The 22097-nt window shown below is 49.5% G+C and overlaps 1 protein-coding gene and 1 long non-coding RNA gene across 4 annotated transcripts in view; one reads left to right on the forward strand and one right to left on the reverse strand.

Moving 5' to 3' along the window:
• Positions 1 to 6865: 6865 nt before the first annotated feature.
• LOC109488766 (saoe class I histocompatibility antigen, A alpha chain-like) overlaps positions 6866 to 22097 on the reverse strand; it is a 79110-nt gene continuing 63878 nt past the window's right edge. Inside the window, exons 2-7 of the mRNA XM_034660460.1 lie at positions 9865 to 10134; positions 9392 to 9667; positions 8515 to 8790; positions 8280 to 8393; positions 7804 to 7836; positions 6866 to 7487 (exon numbers count right to left, since the gene is read on the reverse strand). Of these exons, the coding sequence (XP_034516351.1) occupies positions 7483 to 7487; positions 7804 to 7836; positions 8280 to 8393; positions 8515 to 8790; positions 9392 to 9667; positions 9865 to 10134 (974 nt within the window). The 3' untranslated portion in view covers positions 6866 to 7482. The remainder of the gene's footprint in view (positions 7488 to 7803; positions 7837 to 8279; positions 8394 to 8514; positions 8791 to 9391; positions 9668 to 9864; positions 10135 to 22097) is intronic.
• On the forward strand, positions 10399 to 22074 carry LOC105235082. 3 transcript variants are annotated; one of them, XR_004625430.1, is made up of 6 exons: positions 10399 to 10534; positions 11228 to 11381; positions 15073 to 15196; positions 16194 to 17866; positions 19425 to 21615; positions 21953 to 22074. It is a non-coding gene; the product is annotated as an uncharacterized LOC105235082 (long non-coding RNA). The 3 variants fall into 3 exon arrangements; XR_004625428.1 differs by having other exon boundaries at positions 16194 to 21615; XR_004625429.1 differs by lacking the exon at positions 15073 to 15196 and having other exon boundaries at positions 16194 to 21615.

The raw sequence follows: 22097 nt of genomic DNA on the forward strand, positions 1-22097 counted from the left end.
CTGGGATCATGCCCTGAGCCGAAGGCAGACGCTTAACTGCTATGCCACCCAGGCGCCCCAGAATTGTTTCATTTTTCTGATAATTTGATAATTTTCTCATTCTAAAATGATCCAGTTTATCTTACTAGACTTTTTTAAAGTCCCTCTTGGCTAATGAGTGTATCCGCTCCAGCTTTCATATGGTTGTTTGCCTGAGATAACATATCCATCCCTTTGATTTTAATCTATTTGTAATTGAGGTCAAGTGCATCTGCTGCAGACGGCACAGGTGGATCTTGTTTTATGTTCAGTCTAACAATCTGCACTTTGATGGACTTTTTTTTTTTTTTTTAAAGATTTTATTTATTTATTTGACAGAGAGAGACAGCCAGCGAGAGAGGGAACACAAGCAGGGGGAGTGGGAGAGGAAGAAGCAGGCTCATAGCAGAAGAGCCTGATGTGGGGCTCGATCCCATTAAGCTGGGATCACGCCCTGAGCTGAAGGTAGACGCTTAACCGCTGTGCCACCCAGGCGCCCCTCGATGGACTTTTTTGAGCGACTTACTTGTAATGTTAATATTGACACTGTTGGATGTATGACGTCATTTTACTTTTTGCTTTTTGTTTTCCATGCATCACCCATTTCTCTCCCTCTCTCTTTTTTAAAGATATTTATTTAAGAGAGACGGAGAGAGAGAGAAAGAGGGAGCGAGCGTGCAGAAATAGGAGAGCAGCAGAGGGATAGGGGGATGGAGAAGCAGGCTCCCCTCTGAGCAGGGAACCAGATTCAGGGCTTGATCCCAGGACCCTGAGATCATGATGTGAGCAGAAGTCAGACGCTTAACCGGCTGAGCCACCCAGGCGCCCCTCCACTCATTCTTCTTTTACTGATAACTTCTTATTCAGTGAATAAACTGAAATATGTTCATTATTTAATTAATAATCGTTCTATTTTGTAGTTATTTTTTTGAGGTGCTTTTGCTTTTGCCATTTTTGCTGCATTTTAAGTTTTGTGACTTTTTTCTTTATTCCATAATCATATATTGAAATAACATATGTTTATATATTTATATCATATCCTGGTCATGTATTATTTTATCTTATGATTCCAATATTGATGTTTCATGAGCTTTTTACTACTCACTCTAAAGTTACTTAATCACCGTCTTTTTTCCATTTGAACTTTGTATTTCTTGGTATTTTCTCTGTGCAATTATCTGTGTAAATTTTTTGACACGTAGGTTAAATAGAGAATCTTAAGACAAATTTCTTTCTTAGAATTTTGGGTCATCACCAATCCAGGACAATTATAAACTAAACTAATGACATGAAGTTATTTTGACCCATTGGCTGATGGTAAAGCAAATTTGGACAACAAATCACAGACGGGTTAGTCCGTGTCTGCAAATTCTTTGAAATAGTGTTTGCTCACTTTTCCCACTCAAAGACAAATTTCCTTAGAATGTCCTTGTACTTGAAGATAGAACGGATTTGATTAGTGTCACCCTGTTCTGAGGATATGAATTTTAGGTTCCCAGGTGTTCAGGTAGGGGATGTTTCTCAGCTCCTCACATGTCGAAGCTCTGGGCATTGCCTCCTCTCTTTGAAGCTCATGAGCCTGAGAAGCCAAGTTACGATTTTCTTTTTTCTTTTTTTTTTCTTAAAGATTTTATTTATTTATGTGACAGAGAGACAGCCAGCGAGAGACGGAACACAGCAGGGGGAGTGGGAGAGGAAGAAGCAGGCTCCCAGTATAGGAGCCTGATGTGGGGCTCGATCCCAGAACGCTGGGATCACACCCTGAGCCGAAGGCAAACGCTTAACGACTGTGCTACCCAGGCACCCCCAAGCTAAGATTTTCTAGATCTGAAAAATACTCTAAGGATCAGAACAACTATTCTCTCCAGCTTCCGGCCCATATTCAAATTTTGGGCTAATTGATTACTCTCTTGTTTGTTCTACGGCACTTTTAGATGATTTTATGTTTTTCTACCGTTTTTAGTTGTTTGGGAGAAGAGACAGTCTTATTTTTTAAAAAAATTTTTTATTTAAATTCAATTAGCCAACATATACATCATTAGTCCATCATTAGTTTCATCTGGAGAGTTCACTAATTCATCCGTTGTGTATAACACCCAGTGCTCATTACTGGACATGGAGAGGACGCAGCCGTAAACCTCGGTCTACTGTGTTACTGGACATGGAATTAACTATGTTTCATTTCTGCTGTTTATTAGGCACCAGAGTAGGTGCTAGAGTGTAAGTCACCTAAACCAATGGTGATTTGTGTCTTCTGTGAGCCAGCGCTGGTCTGTGAACTGTTNCTCTGTGAACAGTTACTCAGCCCACAAAAAGATACATAGAGAAATTGAAAGTGAGCATAAGCCGGAAAGCTCTCCCTTCTCCTGTCTGAGGCTGGTCGTCACCAAGACAAACTGAGCATGTATATATCACGTCACTAGATCTGCTAAAACACTGAGATTCTCAGCTGTTGGGGACCAGAGATGGAGTTGCACAGTGTCTACACTGGAATGGGTTTTCAGACTTTGATGGAGGCCACATAAAACCTGATAAAATTATGGCTACTCGCCCCAGAAATACGTGCGTGTACAGAGAAACATAAAATGTCAGTGTATGTATGCGGATGATCTGAAGTGATACAGATCTGGGTTTTTAATCCCAGAAAGAGACAAAGGCTGGGAGGAGACATGTTGAGCGATCACGTCATCAGCCAACAATGCGACTCCACTCATGTGTGAGTAGGAAGTGGAGTGGACAACCCTGGACCCTGTAACAACCACCAAGGGAATAAGTTGAAAGAGGCCATTTCTGAGTCACTCCTTCATCCAAGCAGACGTGAGTGCCTACAGTGTCCAGATTCAGTTCTAGTATCAGATCATGGCTCAAATGTGGAAATTGTTAATTTTTTCCATTCCTGACCCCAATGTCCATTCCCAGAACTCGTACCTCTCTTCGCACATACAGGAAGTCCACACATCAACAATCTTGATGGGGGCAGAAACAACTCCATCCATAGACAGGAGAACCCACTTGGTCAAACAGTCTTACAGTTGGACATGACAGGAAGCATCAACAGTCACGTGACCACCTGGCACACTCTGACTCAGGACAGGTGACAGACACACCGAGACAGGTCCGTGCACTGGGCACAGGTGGTCTGAGCGGTGTCACAGTAGTGTCATGCAGCTGTCAGGGGCAGCAGCAATTGCAGTACCCCCTCAGGGTCCAGTGTCCTGCCTCAGGGGAGTCAGCGGTGCGCACAGCAGCGTCGGAACCCAGTAGCAGGCGCTGACTGTATACGGGCCTCCATCTTGGGTCAGTGTGGATTCTGTTCCTGGCTGTGTAGCCTCAAGCCTGTTTTATGACCTTCCTTGAAATAAAACAAGGCCCCACATACTCTCCCTCTTCCCTAAGTCTCTCTGTGACCGTATGTACGTCTCACAAGGAGTCAGAAACCCATGTAGGAGGAGTTTCCAAGAGCAAGATTTCAGACATCTTTCCCAGCTTTATAGAGATATCATTGACATACACCATTGGGTAAACTTAGGGGTATAACCCGTTGATTGATACATTTCTACACTGCAACACGGTAACAACCATAGCTTAGCTGATGCCTGCATCATGTCACGTAGTTACCATTTACTTTCGTGTGGTGCAGACATTTAAGATCTACAGTCTCAGTAACTCAGAGATTTTATGTTGAGCTGAAAACTTCCTCAATCTGCCACCAGGCTATGCTCCATGGGAAAGAAAATATGTGTCTCCCAGCATGTCTTACATTTTTGTTCCTACGAAAACGCATTTAAAGATTTTATTTATTTGTTTGAGAGAAAGAGAGAGAGAAAGTGAGAGACAGAGCATGCTCCACAGGGGTGGGAGGGGTAGAGGGAGAAGGAGGACATTTCAAGCAGACTGTGCGCTGGGGGCAGAGCCCAAGTCGGGACTTGATCTCATAACCTGTGACCATGACATCAGCTGAAACCAAGAGTGGGACACCCAGGCACCCCTAAATACCAATAAATGTGTCTGTAAGAACCCTTCCCACAAGGAGGGCTCTCATCTATGACTTCAGTCCTTCTCTCTCTGGAGGAGCCCCAGGATTCCCTGTAGCTTTGTTACCAAATACTCAGGTCTCTCCCCAGACCTAACATCTTAGAATGTAGGCCATGAGCCCAGGAGTCACTTGTGTAATAAGCCCTACAGGAGGGGCTGACGCACGGTTACGTGTGGATCCTACTCTCTGTGCCTGCGACTCCATGTGGGACCTGAGACCAGCAGCAGCACCAGCCTCGTTATCAACCCAGACTCTCACGCTCTGCTCCAGCCTGTCTAGATCTTCACAGTCCAGGAAATTCCTGTGCGCACTGAAGGCTGGGCCTCCCTGGTCTACATGCCTTCTAGACGCAGAACCAGACTGTGCGGTACGCTCTGGTGTGCGCTCTGATCAGCGTGCTTAGCCCTGAGGAGTCCAGGGTTCGCTCCTCTTCCTTTCTCTTCTGTGGCCCTCACCCGCTTGGTGACCTCATCTCTGCTGAAGGTTCTAAACATCATGAATATGACATCACCTCCCAAATCTATTTCACCCACCTGGATATGTCTCCTACCCTGCAGTCTGTATCCAACTGCCAACCTCACTGCATTTCCAGTAGACGTCCCAGACTCCACATGCCTAACCCGAAGCCCGTGATGCTGCTTCCCCCAGTGTCCCACTTCCAGAGTCTTCCCTGTTTCCACAGAAGGCACCCCACTTTCTACCTCCAGTCTGAAATCCTAGATGCCCTCCTGGATTCCTCCTTCTCACCACCCAGAATGAACCCTTTAGCACATGCTGCAAAGTCCATCTGTAAATATCTCCAGCAGCCAATCACTTCCTGTATCTTCCCTCCTCACACCCCAGACGGTCAGCCCACGTCCCCTCCTGGGACACTGCACTGGTTTCCTACAGTTTCCCTACTGGTCGCTCGCCCTGCACCTCTCGATTCTGCACAGCGGCAAAAAGGTGCTGCTAAGAAAATCGATCCCAGTGATCTATCCATTCTTGTAACTCCACATCTCACTCAGAGAAAACTCAAAAGCCTTCTCATATCCTCAGGCCTCCATGACATGTCTGACATCGGGCCTCACCTCAGCTGCTCTCTGCTTCAGCCACAGTGGCCTCCGAACCCTTCCCTGAACACAGGACACGCTCTTGCCCTAGTGCGTGTGCACTGGAGCTTCCCCGCCTGGAAAGAGCTCCCCCCAAACGTCCTCTTACACAATTCCTTTGTGTCCTTCAAACCTCTCAGAGATCACCTTCTCAGTGAGCCTCCCCTCATCCCTGGAGTAAAGCAGCCATCGTCCCTGTCTCGGCACAGGTGCTCTGGTCACCTTCCTCACAGCTCCTGCCAACTTCCAATTTAAACACGTCCCTTATTTAATGCACTGACACAATACACAGGTCACCTTGGAATGACACTGGTTTGCATGGTGCATGTGCACCTGTATGCGGACTTTTTTACAGTAAGTGCTGTCCACGCATTTTCTCTTCTTTGTGATTTCTTACTCATTTTCGCAGCTTCATTCGTTGTAAGAACACGGTATATACTTCATACAACATACACATGTGTTAGCGACTGTTCGTGTTACAAGTACTGCTTCCAGTCACCAGTAGGCTGTTAGCTGTTATGTTTCGAGGGAGTCAAAAGCTATCCTTGGATTTCTGACTGCACGAGGGGTCACTGCCCCAATCCCCGCATTGCTCGAGGGTCAAGTGGCGTCTGCCCCTTACTGCTAGAATATACTCGCCACACGTTTTCCCACTTCGTCTCACTGAGGTGTCCCAGAGGTAAACATGGTGTGTTCTGCGTGTGCGCACGACCACTATCAGCTGAAGGAATGAGCAGCTAGAAGACCCCCTCTTCCAGGTGTGCCTCAGGCACAGCTGTTCCGTGGCAGCTCCCGCCCCCCGTGCGCCCCCCTCGCCACCCCTGCTGCCTCTCTCCTCGCACAGGGCTGCCCTCCCCTCCCTCTCTGCTCAGCCCCCCCCCCACATCATGTCTCCTGCACAGCACAGCACACGGAGTTCTCTCGTCAGAAACACTGTACGTAGGCTCTATGGGTCCTTGTCCCCAACCACATAGAAATGGAACTTAAACTCTGCTTCATAAATCCATGAACTTGCATCGGAGCAGCACAGGGATCATTGGAACTAAGGGCGGGTAGAGAGAACAGAGCAGCAGGGAAGGCAGAAACTAACTGAAGTTTAATAAGGATGAGAACCTCTCAGATTCCTCCTCTCTCTCTACCTGCAGAATCTGAAGGATAATCTAGAAAACAGCTCTAGAGGGAGGGGAACACATGGATGAATCTGGAAGTTCATCTCTCCATACCACAGAGACTCCTGTGTGCAGGAGCCTACCTAGGCCTGTGGGATGTACCCCAATGGACACCTGCTGCTGTAACCGACGGGTCACCCAGAGGAGAATGGATAAGAACTCGTACACAGAGCAAGAACAGGCCTGATGCTCTAGAGAAACAATGAAAAAAAACAAAAAACAAAAACAACAACCCAAAATTGAGGCTATGACCTGATCCAGGCCTGAAATGAGGCTGACCCAGTCACAGGAAGCTCTTGCTACACAAGGTCCTGGTGACAGGTGACGTCCAAGTCTCTGTGATCACAGGGCTTGGTGAGATAAGGTTAAACAGCAGGGGCAAGGACACGGAGCAGAGATATGACCCAGCTGAGGGGTGAGCACATCACCCCCAGAAGTACTGAGCACAGACTGGACACAGACCCCGTCCCTGCTTGATTCCTCACAGCCTTCTCCTGCCCCACCCGCAACACACTCAGCACAGCAAACACAGGGATACTGGAAGGTTCTCAGTGCTTCCATTTATTTTGTGTCTCAACTTTACTAGTCCCCTTTCATTGGCCCTACATACCAGGAATTAGGCAACAAAAACATTTATCTGGATTCTCATTTTCTTTCTTTTTTTTTTTTTTTAAGATTTTATTTATTTATTCGAGAGAGATAGAGACAGCCAGCGAGAGAGAGAACACAAGCAAGGGGAGTGGGAGAGGAAGAAGCAGGCTCATAGCGGAGGAGCCTGATGTGGGGCTCGATCCATAATGCTGGGATTACGCCCTGAGCCGAAGGCAGATGCTTAACCGCTGTGCCACTCCGGCGCCCCTGGATTCTCATTTTCAATAGGGAAATAACTCAGTACTCAGCCCAATATGGAATAAGGACAGGCATGGAGATGGACCAGCTCTGCCTCTGCTGGAACAGGAGAGCACATCAGAGAAGAGAAGGCAAATCAGAGTAGTGAGGGATCACGGTGGGCAGGGTAGGCAAATCTCCCCACATCCTAACATTATGCTCACAGGAACACAGCCACACTCTGACACCTTTTTCAGAAAGAGAATTCGGGGTTGTTGATGTCACCAAGTAGGAGTCTGAACACATCTTGCATCACTCAGTCCCCACAAGGCAGCTCGTCTCACACTGTGAAAAAAACAATGTACAAATTTAGGTCAGTCACATAAGTGCGGACATTCTCAACAGCACCCCCCGCCCCCATGCTCAGTGTCCCTAGTGTCCTAACCGCTCCCCCCTTCAGGGTCTCCAGGGTCTCAGCTTTAGGAACTGTAAGAGACACATCAGAGCCCTGGGCACTGTCATCGCCGAGGGGAGAACACACAGGACGTGGTCAGAGCCCACAGGAGAGGAGACTAAAGGAGGAGTATGGGGTGGGGGAATTCCCCAAGGGGTCTTGTCTACACTACCCCAGTGTCTCAGGGATCATCCCCTCCATACTTACATGCAGCATGAGAGTAACTCGGTCCTTTTCTTCCTGTGGGAAGAAAATATCATGTCAGAGGCCTGGGAGAGTGCTGCACCATGAGATCCTACGGGAAGCTCCTAGTCCCGGCCCTAAACGAAGTTTGCAGAATTGTGACTGAAGTCCCAGGACAGGATTAGGAGACATGAAGAAAGAGGCATGGAGTCATTGGGCCACCTGACTTGCTGGAGGTCTGTCCTTAGCAGGGACCTTCCTCTACGTCCTGTGTCCCGTGACTGCTGGGAATCAGGTCCCCATCACCAGAATTACCAGGATGAAAATGTGTCCTTCATTTTCACAAGTGTTTGCTACACACTGAGCGTTAGTGGTCAGCTCCAGAGTGCACAAGGACATGTGTGAGGACGGTATTTCCCAGTAACAAGGCAGGACAATCTCTACCTAGGAAACCCACCAGAGGGACAAGAAAACTCAGATTCCCGCACTCTGTTTCCTACCTGAGCGCTTCCTCTTCCAGATCACAGCTCCAATCGCCACAGTGACCGTAAGGAGAACCAGACCAGCGATGATCCACGTGATGGGGACGGTGATGGTGGGCTGAGGAGGCGGCTCTGGAAAGGGAAGGCAAGGTGAGGGGCCCAGAGCTCTGGCAAGAGTCCCGACCCTGCTGAAATTCTCCAGAAGGCCTTCTGCCTTCCCTGAGAAGAGACTCTACCCCAATCCCGTCCTTACCCCATCTCAGTGTGAGGGGCTCGGGGAGCCCCTCGTGCTGCACATGGCACGTGTATCTCTGCTCCTCTCCAGAAGGCACCACCACAGCCGCCCACTTCTGGAAGGTCCCATCTCCTGCAGGCCTGGTCTCCACAAGCTCCGTGTCCTGGGTCAGGTCCTCCCCATCCTGCTGCCAGGTCAGGGTGATCTCCGCAGGGTAGAAGCCCAGGGCCCAACACCTCAGGGTGACCCTTTGATCAGAGATGGGATGGCGGGTCACGTGTGTGTCGGGGGTTTCTGAAGAAGAATCAGAAAATCCACACTGGTATTACCTTTATGGGTCACTGGAACGGCATTCATGTGACCATCCTGACGTGGACAGGGCCCTTGGTTGGGATGGAAAAAGCACAAAACTCATTCACAAACCTAGCCTTTGGGATCTCCTAATCCTGGAAAATTCTAGAATCATGGAGAGCGCCCAGGGTAAGAGGCTGCAGGTCTAAGAGGGAGAGTACTCTAAGGGTCCTGACTGGGGTGGAAGGTGAAGGAGTCAGAAAACCCGGAGTCAGAACTCCAGTTATGTTTTCATGGAGAACAAGGCCTTGAGAGGGAAAGTCATGGTTCCCAAGGTGGCTGCCAGGGTCAAAGGGAACCGCTAATGGGTTGTTTCAGGGACGGTCTCCACCTGCCTCCCGGGAGAAACTGGATTCCTCAACTTTTCTTTAGAGAAAAGCGGCCTCTGGGTGAGTCACTCTCGCAGGAACATGAACACCCAGGCGGATCTCCCTCTCCCCACCCGTGAGAGGGGCGGTGTTGTGACACTTAATCCATTTTCCCTTCCTGGTGGGAAGCCAGCCCCAGCGGAGGGGAGATGGGGGAGGCCCGGGGCCCCTGGTACCCGCGCGCTGCAGCGTCTCCTTCCCGTTCTCCAGGTGCCTGCGGAGCCACTCCACGCACTCTCCCTCCAGGTAGTTCCTGAGGCGCTCTGCCCAACCGGCCGTCTCCCACCTGCGCCGGGTGATCTGCGCCACGGAGTCCGCCGCGGTCCAGGAGCGCAGGTCCTCGTTCAGGGCGATGTAATCCGCGCCGTCGTAGGCGAACTGCTGATACCCGCGGAGGAGGCGCCCGTCCGGCCCCACGTTGCAAGCAGACGTCCACTGCATAGTGTGAGAGCCTGGCCCCGCCCGACAGGAGGCGATTATCCAAACATAAAGTAAAACCGCCTAAAAGTTCCCGCAGGTTGGTCCGGGGTCAGGGGTCGGGCCGTGGCTTCCCTAAGACTCGGGGTGACGCTGGGACCCGGACACTCGGGGCGACCCGGCCCGTCGGTGGGGTGGGGGTGGTGACCGGGACCCGGGCCGCGTCGCTCACCGGCCTCGCTCTGGTTGTAGTAGCCCAGCAGTGTCTGCAGGTCCACTCGGAGCGTCTGTGCGTGGTCCTTGGCGATCCGCGTGTTTCGGTCCCAAAACTCCGGCCCCTCCTGCTCAATCCACGGCGCCCGCGGCTCGGCCCTCCGACTGGCAGAGTCGCTGTCGAACCGCACGAACTGCGTGTCGTCCACGTAGCCGACGGAGATGAAGCGGGGCTCCCCGCGGCCGGGCCGGGACACCGCGGTGTGTAAATACCTCAGGGAGTGCGAGCCTGCGGGCGCGGAGGGGCTGAGACCCCGCCCGACCGTCCTCCCGCCGCGGGGCCCGGGGCGCAGGTGCAGGAGGCCGGAAGGGCAGGGGGAGGGGCACCGATTTGGGGAGAGCAGGGCGGAGGCGGGGAGGGACGGGGGAGCACAGGCCAGGGCGCGGCCGGAGGCGCTTGGGAGTCGGGGGCGACGGAGAGGCGCCTTCCCTGGGGGTCCCGTGTCCCCGCCCGGCGGTCCCCTCGCTCCCCCCCCCGCACTCACCNTGCTTCCCGGCCCCAGACACCGCCCTGGGTCTGAGACCCTGAGAGGCAGGTCCAGGGACCTGGGACTTTACCCCGACCCCTCCCCTACCGCACAGTGTGCTCCTTGTCACACTGTCTGCGTGAGTCGTGGCCCAGGAGCTGGGTGAGTCACTGATTCTCATACTTGGTCTCAGGGTATCTATACAGTCTCGCAGATTAGCGAGGATCCCAAGGATAATTTTGTGTCTGTGGGTTCTATCTATCAGTATTTACCATAGTAGGAATAAAACAGGTTTAAAAATTCATTAGTTCATGTAGAATCATATTAATAACCCATGGCATGAAATCAGAAATATTGTTTTTATAAAAAATAACTATTTCCGAAATAAACAGCATAGTGAGAAGAGTGATGTTGCATTTTACATTTTTGTAAGTCTCCTTGTCTGTCTCCTTTGAAGACCCCTGGATGTTCAGGTTTGCTTCTGCATTTATTGTGTTGTTTTGGTTGAAGTGTATGAAAAAATTTACAACCTTGCAGAGATATGAGAGAATAGTATGTTTCATAACCTTCTCAGATAATTGTGAATATTCATCTTAAGTACTATATTCAGACTGCAGAAGCTGTACTTTGTCTAAGGTTATAGGCAAAGTGCAACCTGAAACAGTATCACTGACTGTGTCCTTCTCTGTTACGTTAAAATCCACAGGCCCATCTTGCACACTGAATGGGTCTTGTACTAATGCATGACTTTTTAAAAAGTAATGTGTTGTTTCACTAAGTGATATACATGTTCCACTGTTGGTTAGACTGGAACTGAATTATCAAAAACTCAAATTTGTTTTAATATTACCTCAGATCCCAACAGAAAAGTTTGTCAGCAGTGAGAAGCTGTCAAGTTTATTGGGGGATCACAAGTTCTCCAAAACTCTGATTTTCTCTTGAGAGCTGACATTTGATCAAGGCAACAAGTCCTCTCAGCTGTCATATGTGAGCTGATTGTCATGAAAGGGTAGGTTCCTATTCAATTTCCAGAAACTGTGTGCCACATCTAGTAGTCTAAATATTCAAAGTGTCTTTGTCATTCATTTCTTCACGAAAAATGGCACTGTGTAAAATAAAGAAAAAAGAGGCCAGTTAATTTCACACAAATTATTTTCCTTGGGGCTTATGCATGTAGCAGAGGTGCTGGAAAACCCCCGTCATCACATAAAACGTGTTAAAAATGTGGATTTGAGAATAATTAATAAGGATAATAATTTTTAATACTTCGATCAGGATGTTTTAAAGTGCCACTGGTTTTGTTTTGTTCTGTTTTTGTTCTTGAGGCATTTTATTTGCACTAGGGTAAAACATCCCTAGAACAAGAATCTCAGGATTATCCCTCGTGTGTGTTTTCATCTTGCTGCTTCATGGTCCGTGCTACCAGCTGCGGTTGTCAGGACAATGAAACAAAACTGGAGGGACGGGAGCAGAATTTCCTGCCAATTTTGGTAGAGCTTTGAGTTGTACGTCAGACCTGGGGCTGCTCACTCCACGCGTGTTCAACCTGCCCCTGGGGTTCCCGACAATGTTCCCAGCTCTGTGATCAGCAGTGACTTCACACCCGCCAATGTAACCGAGCTTCGTCCTCACAGTTAGAAACGGGACGATGACTTTGGAGCATGGCCTAATAAGACCTGCCTTTTGCCTCTCTATCAGGCATTGTTACTGCTCTTGAGAGCATCTCCCAAGATATTCACGTCATCATATGGTGGCTTGGAAAGATGGCAGAAAGAGTGTTTTTGCTTTCTATGGGAGTAAGTAGTGGTGAAGAATAACAGCTATTGCAGTTTGCACCCATCACCTCCATTCTAGCTCAGTTTTACCTTTGTGCGAATGTCAACATGGTGAAAAGGAAAATAATGTTCAAGTAATGTTAGGCAAATAAATTTATCCTCATGGATTCTGTGAAAAGGCCTCAGGGACGTCAGGCGTTCCAGGGACCACACTTTGAGAACAGCTGCTCTGACTAACCCTGGGAGAGTCTCCCAGCTGGTCCTGTGCTGGCCCCTGCTCACTCAGCAGAATCCCTTTCCCTGAGCTGCACCTGCTGTCTCTGAAAACTCAGCTCTGACTCTAGCCCCTGAGTGCGTCTAGAAGAGAACTCGCCTCCTGGAAATGTGATGGCAGAGAGGGTCCCCAGTCTGCGAAGGGAGGTGGAGGGACAGGGATTTCCCTTTTGGAAATTGGAACAGTTTGTGCTGAAAGCACCAGACCCATGCATAAGCGACTTTGATTTTCTGACACACCAGCCTCATATGTATTCACATACCATACGGAATCAGATGTCGTTTGTAGGAGAAATCATGTTGGTCATTTCCCTTGATGTGTGTCTAGTGCATTTGACTCGAGGCCCGGAAAGCACGCAGAGCGGTACCGTCCAATACAACATTCTGTGCGGAGGAAATTGTTCTGTGTCTCGCCGTCCATTACAGTGGCCATGAGATGCATGTGGCTCTAGAGATGCGGGGGCACTTGAAATGGGGCTGGGGTGCTGAGCTAAGTAGCCGTAGGTGGCTCGAAGCTTCTCTTCAGACCGTACATATCTAGAACGCTCTTAGTTTTCAGGATTCTCCTCAAGGAAGATACTCTGTGACTCATAGGTGTATGTGTATTAAATTTATCTTCACATGGAAGTCATGAGTTTGTCTATGTGGGTCTGAGAAATATCCTTAACATACAGCATGAAGGTTTAATTACCATGCATTATAACAGCTGAAGTGTACAGACATTAACCGAAATATGATGTATCAAATCTAGGTCCTAAGTGTTGAAAATGCCCATCCCTGGAGCTGATTATTGTCTCTATTACTTTGGGTGTCTTTGTGTTGGTTGTGTTCACCTGGTAAACATAAGGAGGCTCATAAGTCTTCACTGAGCGCAGGTGGGAGGATATATTGACTACAACACGTACCTTGGAGGCTCTGGACATCTTGTAAAAATCATAAAGGAGAAGATGGACATCTCAGATTCCACCAGCTTATTATCTTTTACCTCTTGCTCCTTTCCATACTTTTGCCCAAATTCAGACAATTCTCTGTGTTTCCCTTCACCCTTGAAACCCTCTGCTCTTATTTCTACCCAGGGGAAAATATACATGAAATGTTTACAACTGTGGATGAAGAATGTCTAAGCATGGCCCAGTGATGAAAACCCATAAAGAAAGCCATGAAATTTCCATATGTCTACTGCACACACACAAAGATACAAACACATGTCATGAAAGACTAAAAGACACAAACTAAAAGACACAAAAACAATTTTCACAGACAGAAGGGCAACATGCTTCAATGTTCTTCAGCCCTAGACCACCAGGAGCACCTGTGGGCACTCAAGTTGGATCTATGACTTGTTGCAGTGAGAGAGGACACACCCCTTTGAGGGCCAGGGGCATCTCAATATGAAGATGTTGGAACCTATAAGGCATGGGCTTTGGATGGGTGTTTTAGAGAAGATCTGTGGAGCTGGGGCCCACTCCTGACTGCGTGTTGTCTGGACATGTGGGCGATTCCATGGTTGAATCCCCTCTCTAGGCAGGGCCAGACCAGAGCGAGGATAGAGCAGTCACGGTAAAGAGGCAGCGACGCTCACACTGGCTGACACAGGAGATGTGTGTTGTGTTGTGGGTTGCACGGTGCCTTGTTTTTGTCTGTAATGACACAGACTGATGTCATCGTTTCCGAGTGTCCTTGTCTGATGCTGATGTTCTGTGAGATGCCTGGCTCGTGTGCCAAAGGAGAACAATATGGCCAAGGGGTGGGCATTAGCCAGCTTCTGACCACATTGAGCTCAGCTGTCAGTGTCAGACCAGCTCCCGATGTTAGGGGCTTGTTGTTTGTTCTCTGTTAAATTCCATATTTTAAAAAAGCTGCAACCAGTTAAGAACAGAATTATAGAATTGGTGTTTCCCTTTTCCTGGGGTAAAAACCTAAGAGTGGAATTGTTGGATTATATGGCGAATCACTGTGTTGTACACCTGAAAGGAGAGTGACAATGTGTGCCAAATGCACTCAAACAATACAGAAAAATAAAGTAGAAAAGAAAGTCAAGCAGAGAAAGACAATCATCATATGGTTTCATTCATTTATGGATCATAAGAGATAGCAGGAAGATCGGTAGGAGAAGGAAGGGAAGAACGAATGGGGGATAAACAGAAGGGGGAATGAACCATGAGAGACTATGGACTCTGGGAAACAAACTGAGGACTTCAGAGGGGAGGGGGGTGGGGGATTGGTATCGGCCGGTGATGGGTATTAAGGAGGGCACATGTTGCATGGAGCACTGGGTGTTATACTCAAATAATGAATCATGGAACATTACATCAAAAACTACTGATGTACTGTATGGTGACTAACATAATCAAAAATTATTATTTAAAAAAGGAAAATAATTAAAAATATTAGAAAGGAATTTGGAGCAGAGGAAATGAAATGTCAAACAAATGTATTTGTAATAAGTATACAAACAAATATGAGAATGTGGAATAAGTATCGGGAATAAAACTTAGGACCTATGAACTTAGAAAAGATGAAAGTAAGGGATGGGAGTGTCTGTCAGAGGGTCGGGAAAACACCGTCATAAGGGTTGATGGGAGTGACAACTGGGATACAATTTTTTGAAAGATGTCTCCACAAATGAAATGTGATTATATTGTGACACAGACATTTTCGTGGAGGAATTTATCCAATGAAGATGTCACACATGTTCTCAAGGATGTTTCTTGGACTGTGGTTTATAAAAAAAAAGAACGGAAGCTATCTGAGCAATTTAATCAATATGACGATGGTAAGTCTAAATTAGTAGAACAGTTAACATGTCTCAGGGTTTATGATATTGCACAGAGGGTCAAAGGTAATCATGAAAGCAAACCCATGAGGCGCCCCATAGGGCATCCCTTTGTACAGACAGGGAAAGGAAGACTTAGAGAAGAGAAGGAGGTGATGGAACCAGGGTTCAACCCAGAAGGTTTGGTCTCAGAGGCCTTGTTGACTTATCTATCATTGTTCCCTGTCCATCCCTGGGTATGTCTGTGCACTCCATCCAAGTGAGCTTTTGAAATGTTCCAGAATGTTCTACAATGGGAGGCTTTGAGGCACAGAGCATAGGAGGACATTAGGGGGCAATGTGACTCTCCTGCTCAAATCATACTAAAGTCCATCATCCAGTGGACATCTCGAAGCCTCCAGGAGCTCAGGATCAGCTGGACCCTGGAGACACAACGTAGATCCAGCGTGACACCGTGGTGACAAGTCACTGGCAGGGTCATGTGGGGGATGTGCATTTAGCAGAAATGACAGAGGGAAACGTAAGTCACTCCTGAGATGAACGCTCTCTGGAGAAACGTCCTGACATCATGAGAGCAGAAACCAGGAGACCTAGCAGGTCCCCTACCACTAGTATCAGTCATGTCTGCAGGACGCAACGGGTGTGTGGATATGAAACACTACACAACTACACACATGCTGTACAATCATAGAACAGGAAGGAGCTCTGGGAAATTAACAATGTGACCACAGGCATGAATAATTTAGTGGATACAATGGATGATTACAGCTGTCCTTCCCCGAAGTCATACAATCAGGAGGGTGAGGGCAGCAGGAGAGAAGACCTGCTTGTTTCTTTTCTTTTCGTTTCTCTTCTTTCCTATCTTCCCTTCCCTTCCCTTCCCTTCCCTTCCCTTCCCTTCCCTTCCCTTCCTTTCCTTTCCTTCCCTTTCCTTTCCTTTTCTCTCTTGTCTTGTCTTCTCTTGTCTTGTAAGATTTCATTTATTTATTTGATACAGAAAGAGAGAGAGCACACAAGCAGGCGGAGCAGCAGGGAGAGGGAGAAGCAGGCTCCCCACTGAGCAGGAAGCCTGACCCAGGGCTCAGTCGCAGGACACTGACATCTTGACCTGAGTCAAAGGCAGCTGCTTAACCAACTGAACCACCTGGTGCCCCAGAAAGAGGGTGGAAGAGCAGACACCCTGAAATCTCCAAGAGGCAACCACACAGGCCTGGTGGCTGGAATACATGAGGCAAGGACCCCAAATCCCGAGGACAACTCCGTCCAGCACAGAGTATCTGTCTCGTCACCATGTGGCTCAGGGCGAGGGCAGCCTAAAGGCTCCTCAGACGCTCGAGTTTCTGTTGTACTTTCCATGTCCCCTTCCGAAGGATACCAGTAGGCAAAGTGGGAAAATGATGGAGAAAACCAAACAAGGGGAGCACATGGGATCCCAGCCACAGGGAGACAGAAGGAGAGAGGCCAAGGGTCCCCAGGAGGAGCTGCAGGGGGTGCGGGTCTCAGCCCTGTCCCCATGGGGCAGGACTGAGGACTGCGGGCCATCTTAGGGGATCCTGTGGGGGGAGGATGGGTTCTGTCTGGAAGAGGCACAGGGGCTTCTGGCTGGTGCCCTGGTAGAGGTCTCTGGTTTTCCCCTGATGGTCGTCACACAGGGGTGAGCTCCGTCACTGGTCGGGAAACTGTACCTACGTTCAGGCATTTTTTCATACTGACATTATGAACAGTTCAAACATTCCAGAAAGAAGGGGAAAGCAGAGAGAGGGGAGGTGATTAAGGGGTTTCCCCTCCTCCAGACCAAGACCCCCTTATGCTGGAAGGCAGGTAATAAAGGGACTGAGAGGAGGGGGAGCAAGGCCCGTGCACTGTGAAGGGCCAGCCCTGGTTTCTGATTCTGGAGTTTCCAGATTCCCACTCCCTGGGCTTCGGTTTCACAGCTGCCTGCCGTCCACCCCTGTCTCACAGCCTCTGCCACCTGGAAACCTTCTCTACTTGGGAAGACAGTGGAACCCCTGCTCCAGGAAGAGCAGCCCCAGGGCCTCAGACTCGGAGGGCCCAGCATCCTGAGCCACGGAGATGGGTTCCTGGAGCTCAGAGGCAGCAGTTGGGACGGAGGCTGGTCTCCGCAGTGGTACACGGAGATCAGCCAGGAGTCAGAGCCCAGGCTTCTGCCTTGCATTTCCCCCAGGACCCCAATGTGTCCTCTCCCCTCTTCCCGAGGCTGCAAGACCCAGGCATCTGAACACCATGCCCAAGAAGTCCAAGGGGGGAGGCTCCTGTGCAGGGCCAGACCCCACCTTTTGGAACCTGGAGGGTGGCCCCCCTCCCCCACCTGGAGAGCCCAGGACCCTGGCGTGTTGCCTCTTCTACCCTGTGCTGCCCCTGAGACACAGGGACCTGCTGTCTGCATCCCTCAGGCCTGGTTCCCGCCCTTGCAAACTGGGAAACGACAAACTCTGCTTCTGTTGCATCTACAGATCCCACATTCTCATTCTGTACGTGGTCGTTTGGGGAAGAGAAAGCTGACGTCCCTGTGATTGCTTCTCCAAGTGATGAGGACCCATGGCTTTGACCTGTGTGACTGATATCCAAATATTTGGGGATTTTCCAGAGATCTGCTTGTGATGGATTTCTAATTGTGGTCGCACAGCATACTCTATAACTTCACTGCCTGTACGTTTATTGAGATGTGTTTTAGGGCCAGTTCCTGGTTTGTTTGGGCTCACGGTATGGTTATTGTCCTCTAATCCTTACTTGTTCTATTAATGAGAGAGGACTATTGATCTCTAAATATATTTAATTTGTCTGTTTCTTTACAGTTCTGTTTGATTTGCTTCTCTCCAATCTCTGTTCTCTGTGATTTTTGGATTGGCTAATTTCTATGGATTTAGACTCAACCTCGTTCATTCTTTATTTTGCCTTCCCAGGCCTTCAGTGGAGTTTACCTATTGAACTTTTATTACATTTTTCCCTTTCAGTTCCAGAATTTCTATGTGGTCTTCTTTGTGCATTCCACTTTTTAATTCAGATTTCCTCTCTGTTCTCCATTTAATAACAAGATTTTCTTACATTCCTTCAACCCATATTTATTCAGTTCTTTGAACATAGTTCCCAAAGCCCCATGGAAACTTCTGGTGCTGATTCCCACATCTGGGCGCACTGGGAATACCTTTCTGTTCACTTTCTCAGGATGTGTCTCTCAAATGTGTTTCTTTGCATGTCTGGCCATATGTCCTTTCAAAGTGGACATGAGTTTTCTGTGTTAGCAAATCTGGAATCTATTTTATGTTTTTGAAGATTCCTTTTCCGTAGAAGTGTGTCACTTGCATGGGCCCCATTATGACCTGAGCCCCTGCAGAGCTGACAGGTGTTGTCCGAGGCCTGTCTCAGCTGCTTGAGTGAGCTGCCCTCCATCCGGGTGACTTAGTGGTCAATCAGGGATGTGCAGTTTGCACTCAGATCTCCGAGCTCACCTTCTTGGTGGTTGCCTTGTTCCTGGAATTTCCCCTAAACTTCCAAATGCCCTGCCAGCCACCAGGTCTGACCTTTGATACGTTCATCCGGTATGATCTTATTTTCTTAAGTAAGCTGTAAGCCGATTGTGAGGCTCGAACTTACAGCCCGGAGACCAAGAGTCTCATGCTCTACGGACTGAGCCAGTCAGGTGCCCCTCGGCCGGGACAGTGGGGCTTTAACGCTAGACCTCCCTCTGGATCTTCCTGCTTTTTCGGCCGTGTCTCCTGAGCATCCCCAGCCATGAATAGTGTAGTGGTCATCCGGGGACTTTGACCGAGCTTGTATTCAGATTTTGGATCTCAACCGTCTCCTGCTCCCTCACTTTCAATTTTCCCTGTTGAATGTCCAGCTCCTTGGCACTGCGACTGCTGTCATCTGCCCCTTTGAGCCACGGGGGCTGCAGTTACGCTGGGGGAGGGGAGGGACCCACAGGGACGAAGGTTATGAGCTTGGTCTTCTCACCCAGTATAGTGGTAGTTATTCAAGGCCAAAGTTCTCTCATATTTCTGCCTGTCTTCGTTTACTTTTCTGTGACTTCAAATATTTATTAAATTACTTAGTTTTAAGTAGGCATCATCTCCAGTGTGGAGCCCAACCTGGGGTTTGAACTCATGACCCTGAGATCAAGACATGAGCTGAGATTGAGAGTTGGACACTTAACTGACTGAGCCATCCAGACATCCCTCAAATATTTATTTTGAATCTTTTCCTCCAGTTTTCGTGATTGTCTTCCGGGGAAGAACTGACTCAACCCCTTCCTGCTGCCATTACCGGAAGTCTCACCTGAGACAGGATTTGGGGTTGAAGAGGTCACAGCCCGTGATGTGATCTTGGGAGACCAGTGAGGGTTCAGGCACCTGGGATTCTGGATTCAGGTTTCTCCAACTGAAATACAAGGAGGCCTGGGGTCTGGGCTCACGATGACAAGGAAGGATGCCCTTGTTCCACCTCCCATCAGACGGCTCCTTTAGTGGGGAAACATGTTCTTTAAAAAAATTTTTTTTAACTTTTTTTTAAAAGTAATCTCTACAACCAACATGAGGCTTGAACCCACAACCCCAACAACACCTGCATGTTCCAATGACTGAGCCTGTGAGGCACAGCAAATATTAAAAAAATTTTTTTTTTAATTTTAAATACAATCTACCCCCAAGGTGGGTCTTGAACTCAGAATCCCAAGAACAAGAGCCACATGCTCTACCCACTGAGGCAGCCAGGTCCCCCTAGAGAAGTCTTTCTATGTGTGAGAATTCTTACGTTATCTGCACCCCGTCCCCAGAGAAGCAGCTCGTTGGAAGGGGGGCCTGGGAAGGGGCTGAGTTAAGTGCAACAAGCTCTGCCTTGTCCTCCATCCTCCCTAGAACCAGGCACGGACTGTGATTGCCCCCAGTCTGCCAGCCCAGCGCTGCTTGCTCAGCGAGACGCCTCTGACTCCGTGTGCTCCGGGCATCAGAACTGATGGCTTCGCCCCAAGTCTGAGCAGCGCGAGTCCTCGGAAGTGCGCGTGGGTCGCACGGATCAGATCCTTCCGAGTGACACTTGTTGTCGCGCGGAAGATCACGTTGGAAACTCTCATCTCGTCGGGGCTTCTCCCATCATCAGGGGATGAAAGTGCAGAGTGTCCTCTGTGGGGAGCGGAGACGGCGCATCTTCCTGAGGTCCAAGCTCGCGCCCGAGGCCTTAGCAAAGTGTACGGATCGTGGGTGGGCAGAGGAACTGCTCGTGGGCGGCTGTCGCCAAATCACTGGCCACGGAGGGACTGGGCCTTGGGTGTGAACGAGGCGTGGCTCAGTGCTGGAGCAGCTCCTGTGCTCCCGCTTGAGAAAGGCAGGAAAGCCCCGCAGCCGCGACGGGGAACTGCTCACAGCCCACAGCAGTGGACACTGCAGGTTATGGGTACATCGATGCCCAGAGGTCACCCAGAGCCACAGGGACTGAAGCACAGAGTTTCCTGGGCTTTCGTGGATGGAACTGCTTGACTGTCGGGCCATTTGGCTTGAATACTGGATTTAAGGGCATGTCACATGGTGAGACCGCTTATAAAGAAGGTTGAGAATCCAGACTAACATTTCATCTTTATGTTCCACACGCGCCCCGGAGAGTGGATTTCAGGAATAGCAGCAGACTTCCAGGATCGGGAGCTGCATTTTGCACACGATGCGCACTCACAGAATGGGGGAACATTCTAGAACTTCAGCAGCTGCTGCGGGACGATGTCCAAGCACCTGCAGTGCCACTCAGAACACAAATTCTCGAGCTCTGCCCCAGAGGTCCTGCAGCGGGGTCACTGTGCTTGGAAAATGCATCCGTACTGTCAACATGCACCTAGGTTCCCGTGCCTCTGCCGTGTCGGGCCGGCTGCTGGAGGGTGTGGGAATCTGGGTGTCAGGATGGCCACTGGATGGGTTGGGAGATCTGGGTGTTGGGCGGATGCTGGAAGGGGTGGGGAATCTGGGTGTCAGGACGGCTGCTGGAGGAGGTGAGATATCTGGGTGTTGGGGAGGCTGCTGGAGGGGTTGGGAAATCTCGGGGGGGGGCTGGAAATGGGATGATGAGGCGCAGCACGTGGAACACAGAGTCTTCTACCAGGAACCAGGGGGAGGAGCCGTTTGATACGTGGAGACCACAGATGTCCTGCTGTACTTGAAAATCCCCTGATGGGACGGCAGGGAGTCTGCCACACAGATCTCTTCACGGATGCTCATTATGGGCCTAGCAGGGCTCTGGGGATGAGCACATTTCTGAGCAGGTGTCAGGAGAGGCCCTGGGGAAGCAGGTTCAGATCAGGGATGCAGGCTCAGCCGACCCTTGCTCCACCCAACCTAAAGGATGAGACGAAATTCTCAGACAAGTAAATGCTGGCCTCTTTGACTTTTAGAGAGCTCACCTGCTCCTTGCTGCTCAAGGTCACTCCTTCCNATTTGATACGTGGAGACCACAGATGTCCTGCTGTCCTTGAGAATCCCCTGGTGGGACGGCAGGGAGTCTGCCACACTGGTCTTTCTCGGATGCCCATTATGGGCACAACAGGGCTCTGGGGACGAGCACATTTTGGAGCAGGTGTCAGGAGAGGCCCTGGGGAAAACTGTGCAGTTCAGGGATGCAGGCTCAGCCGACCCTTGCTCCACTGAACGTAAAGGACAAGACGAATTTCCCGGACAAGTAAATGCTGGCCTCTTTNCAGACAAGTAAATGCTGGCCTCTTTGACTTTTAGAGAGCTCACCTGCTCCTTGCTGCTCAAGGTCACTCCTTCCATCCTGAGATATTCATCTGGGGCAGTTTGGTGTCTGGGATGGTGAGTGCCCAGAACTGTCCCCTGGTGACCCTCACAGCCCAGATGCCCTCCTTTTGGCACAGAAATCCTCCCCCGTCTCCTCACTGACTCCC

Source organism: Ailuropoda melanoleuca, chromosome 5 (genome assembly GCF_002007445.2).
Source record: "Ailuropoda melanoleuca isolate Jingjing chromosome 5, ASM200744v2, whole genome shotgun sequence".
Taxonomy (NCBI): Eukaryota; Metazoa; Chordata; class Mammalia; order Carnivora; family Ursidae; genus Ailuropoda; species Ailuropoda melanoleuca.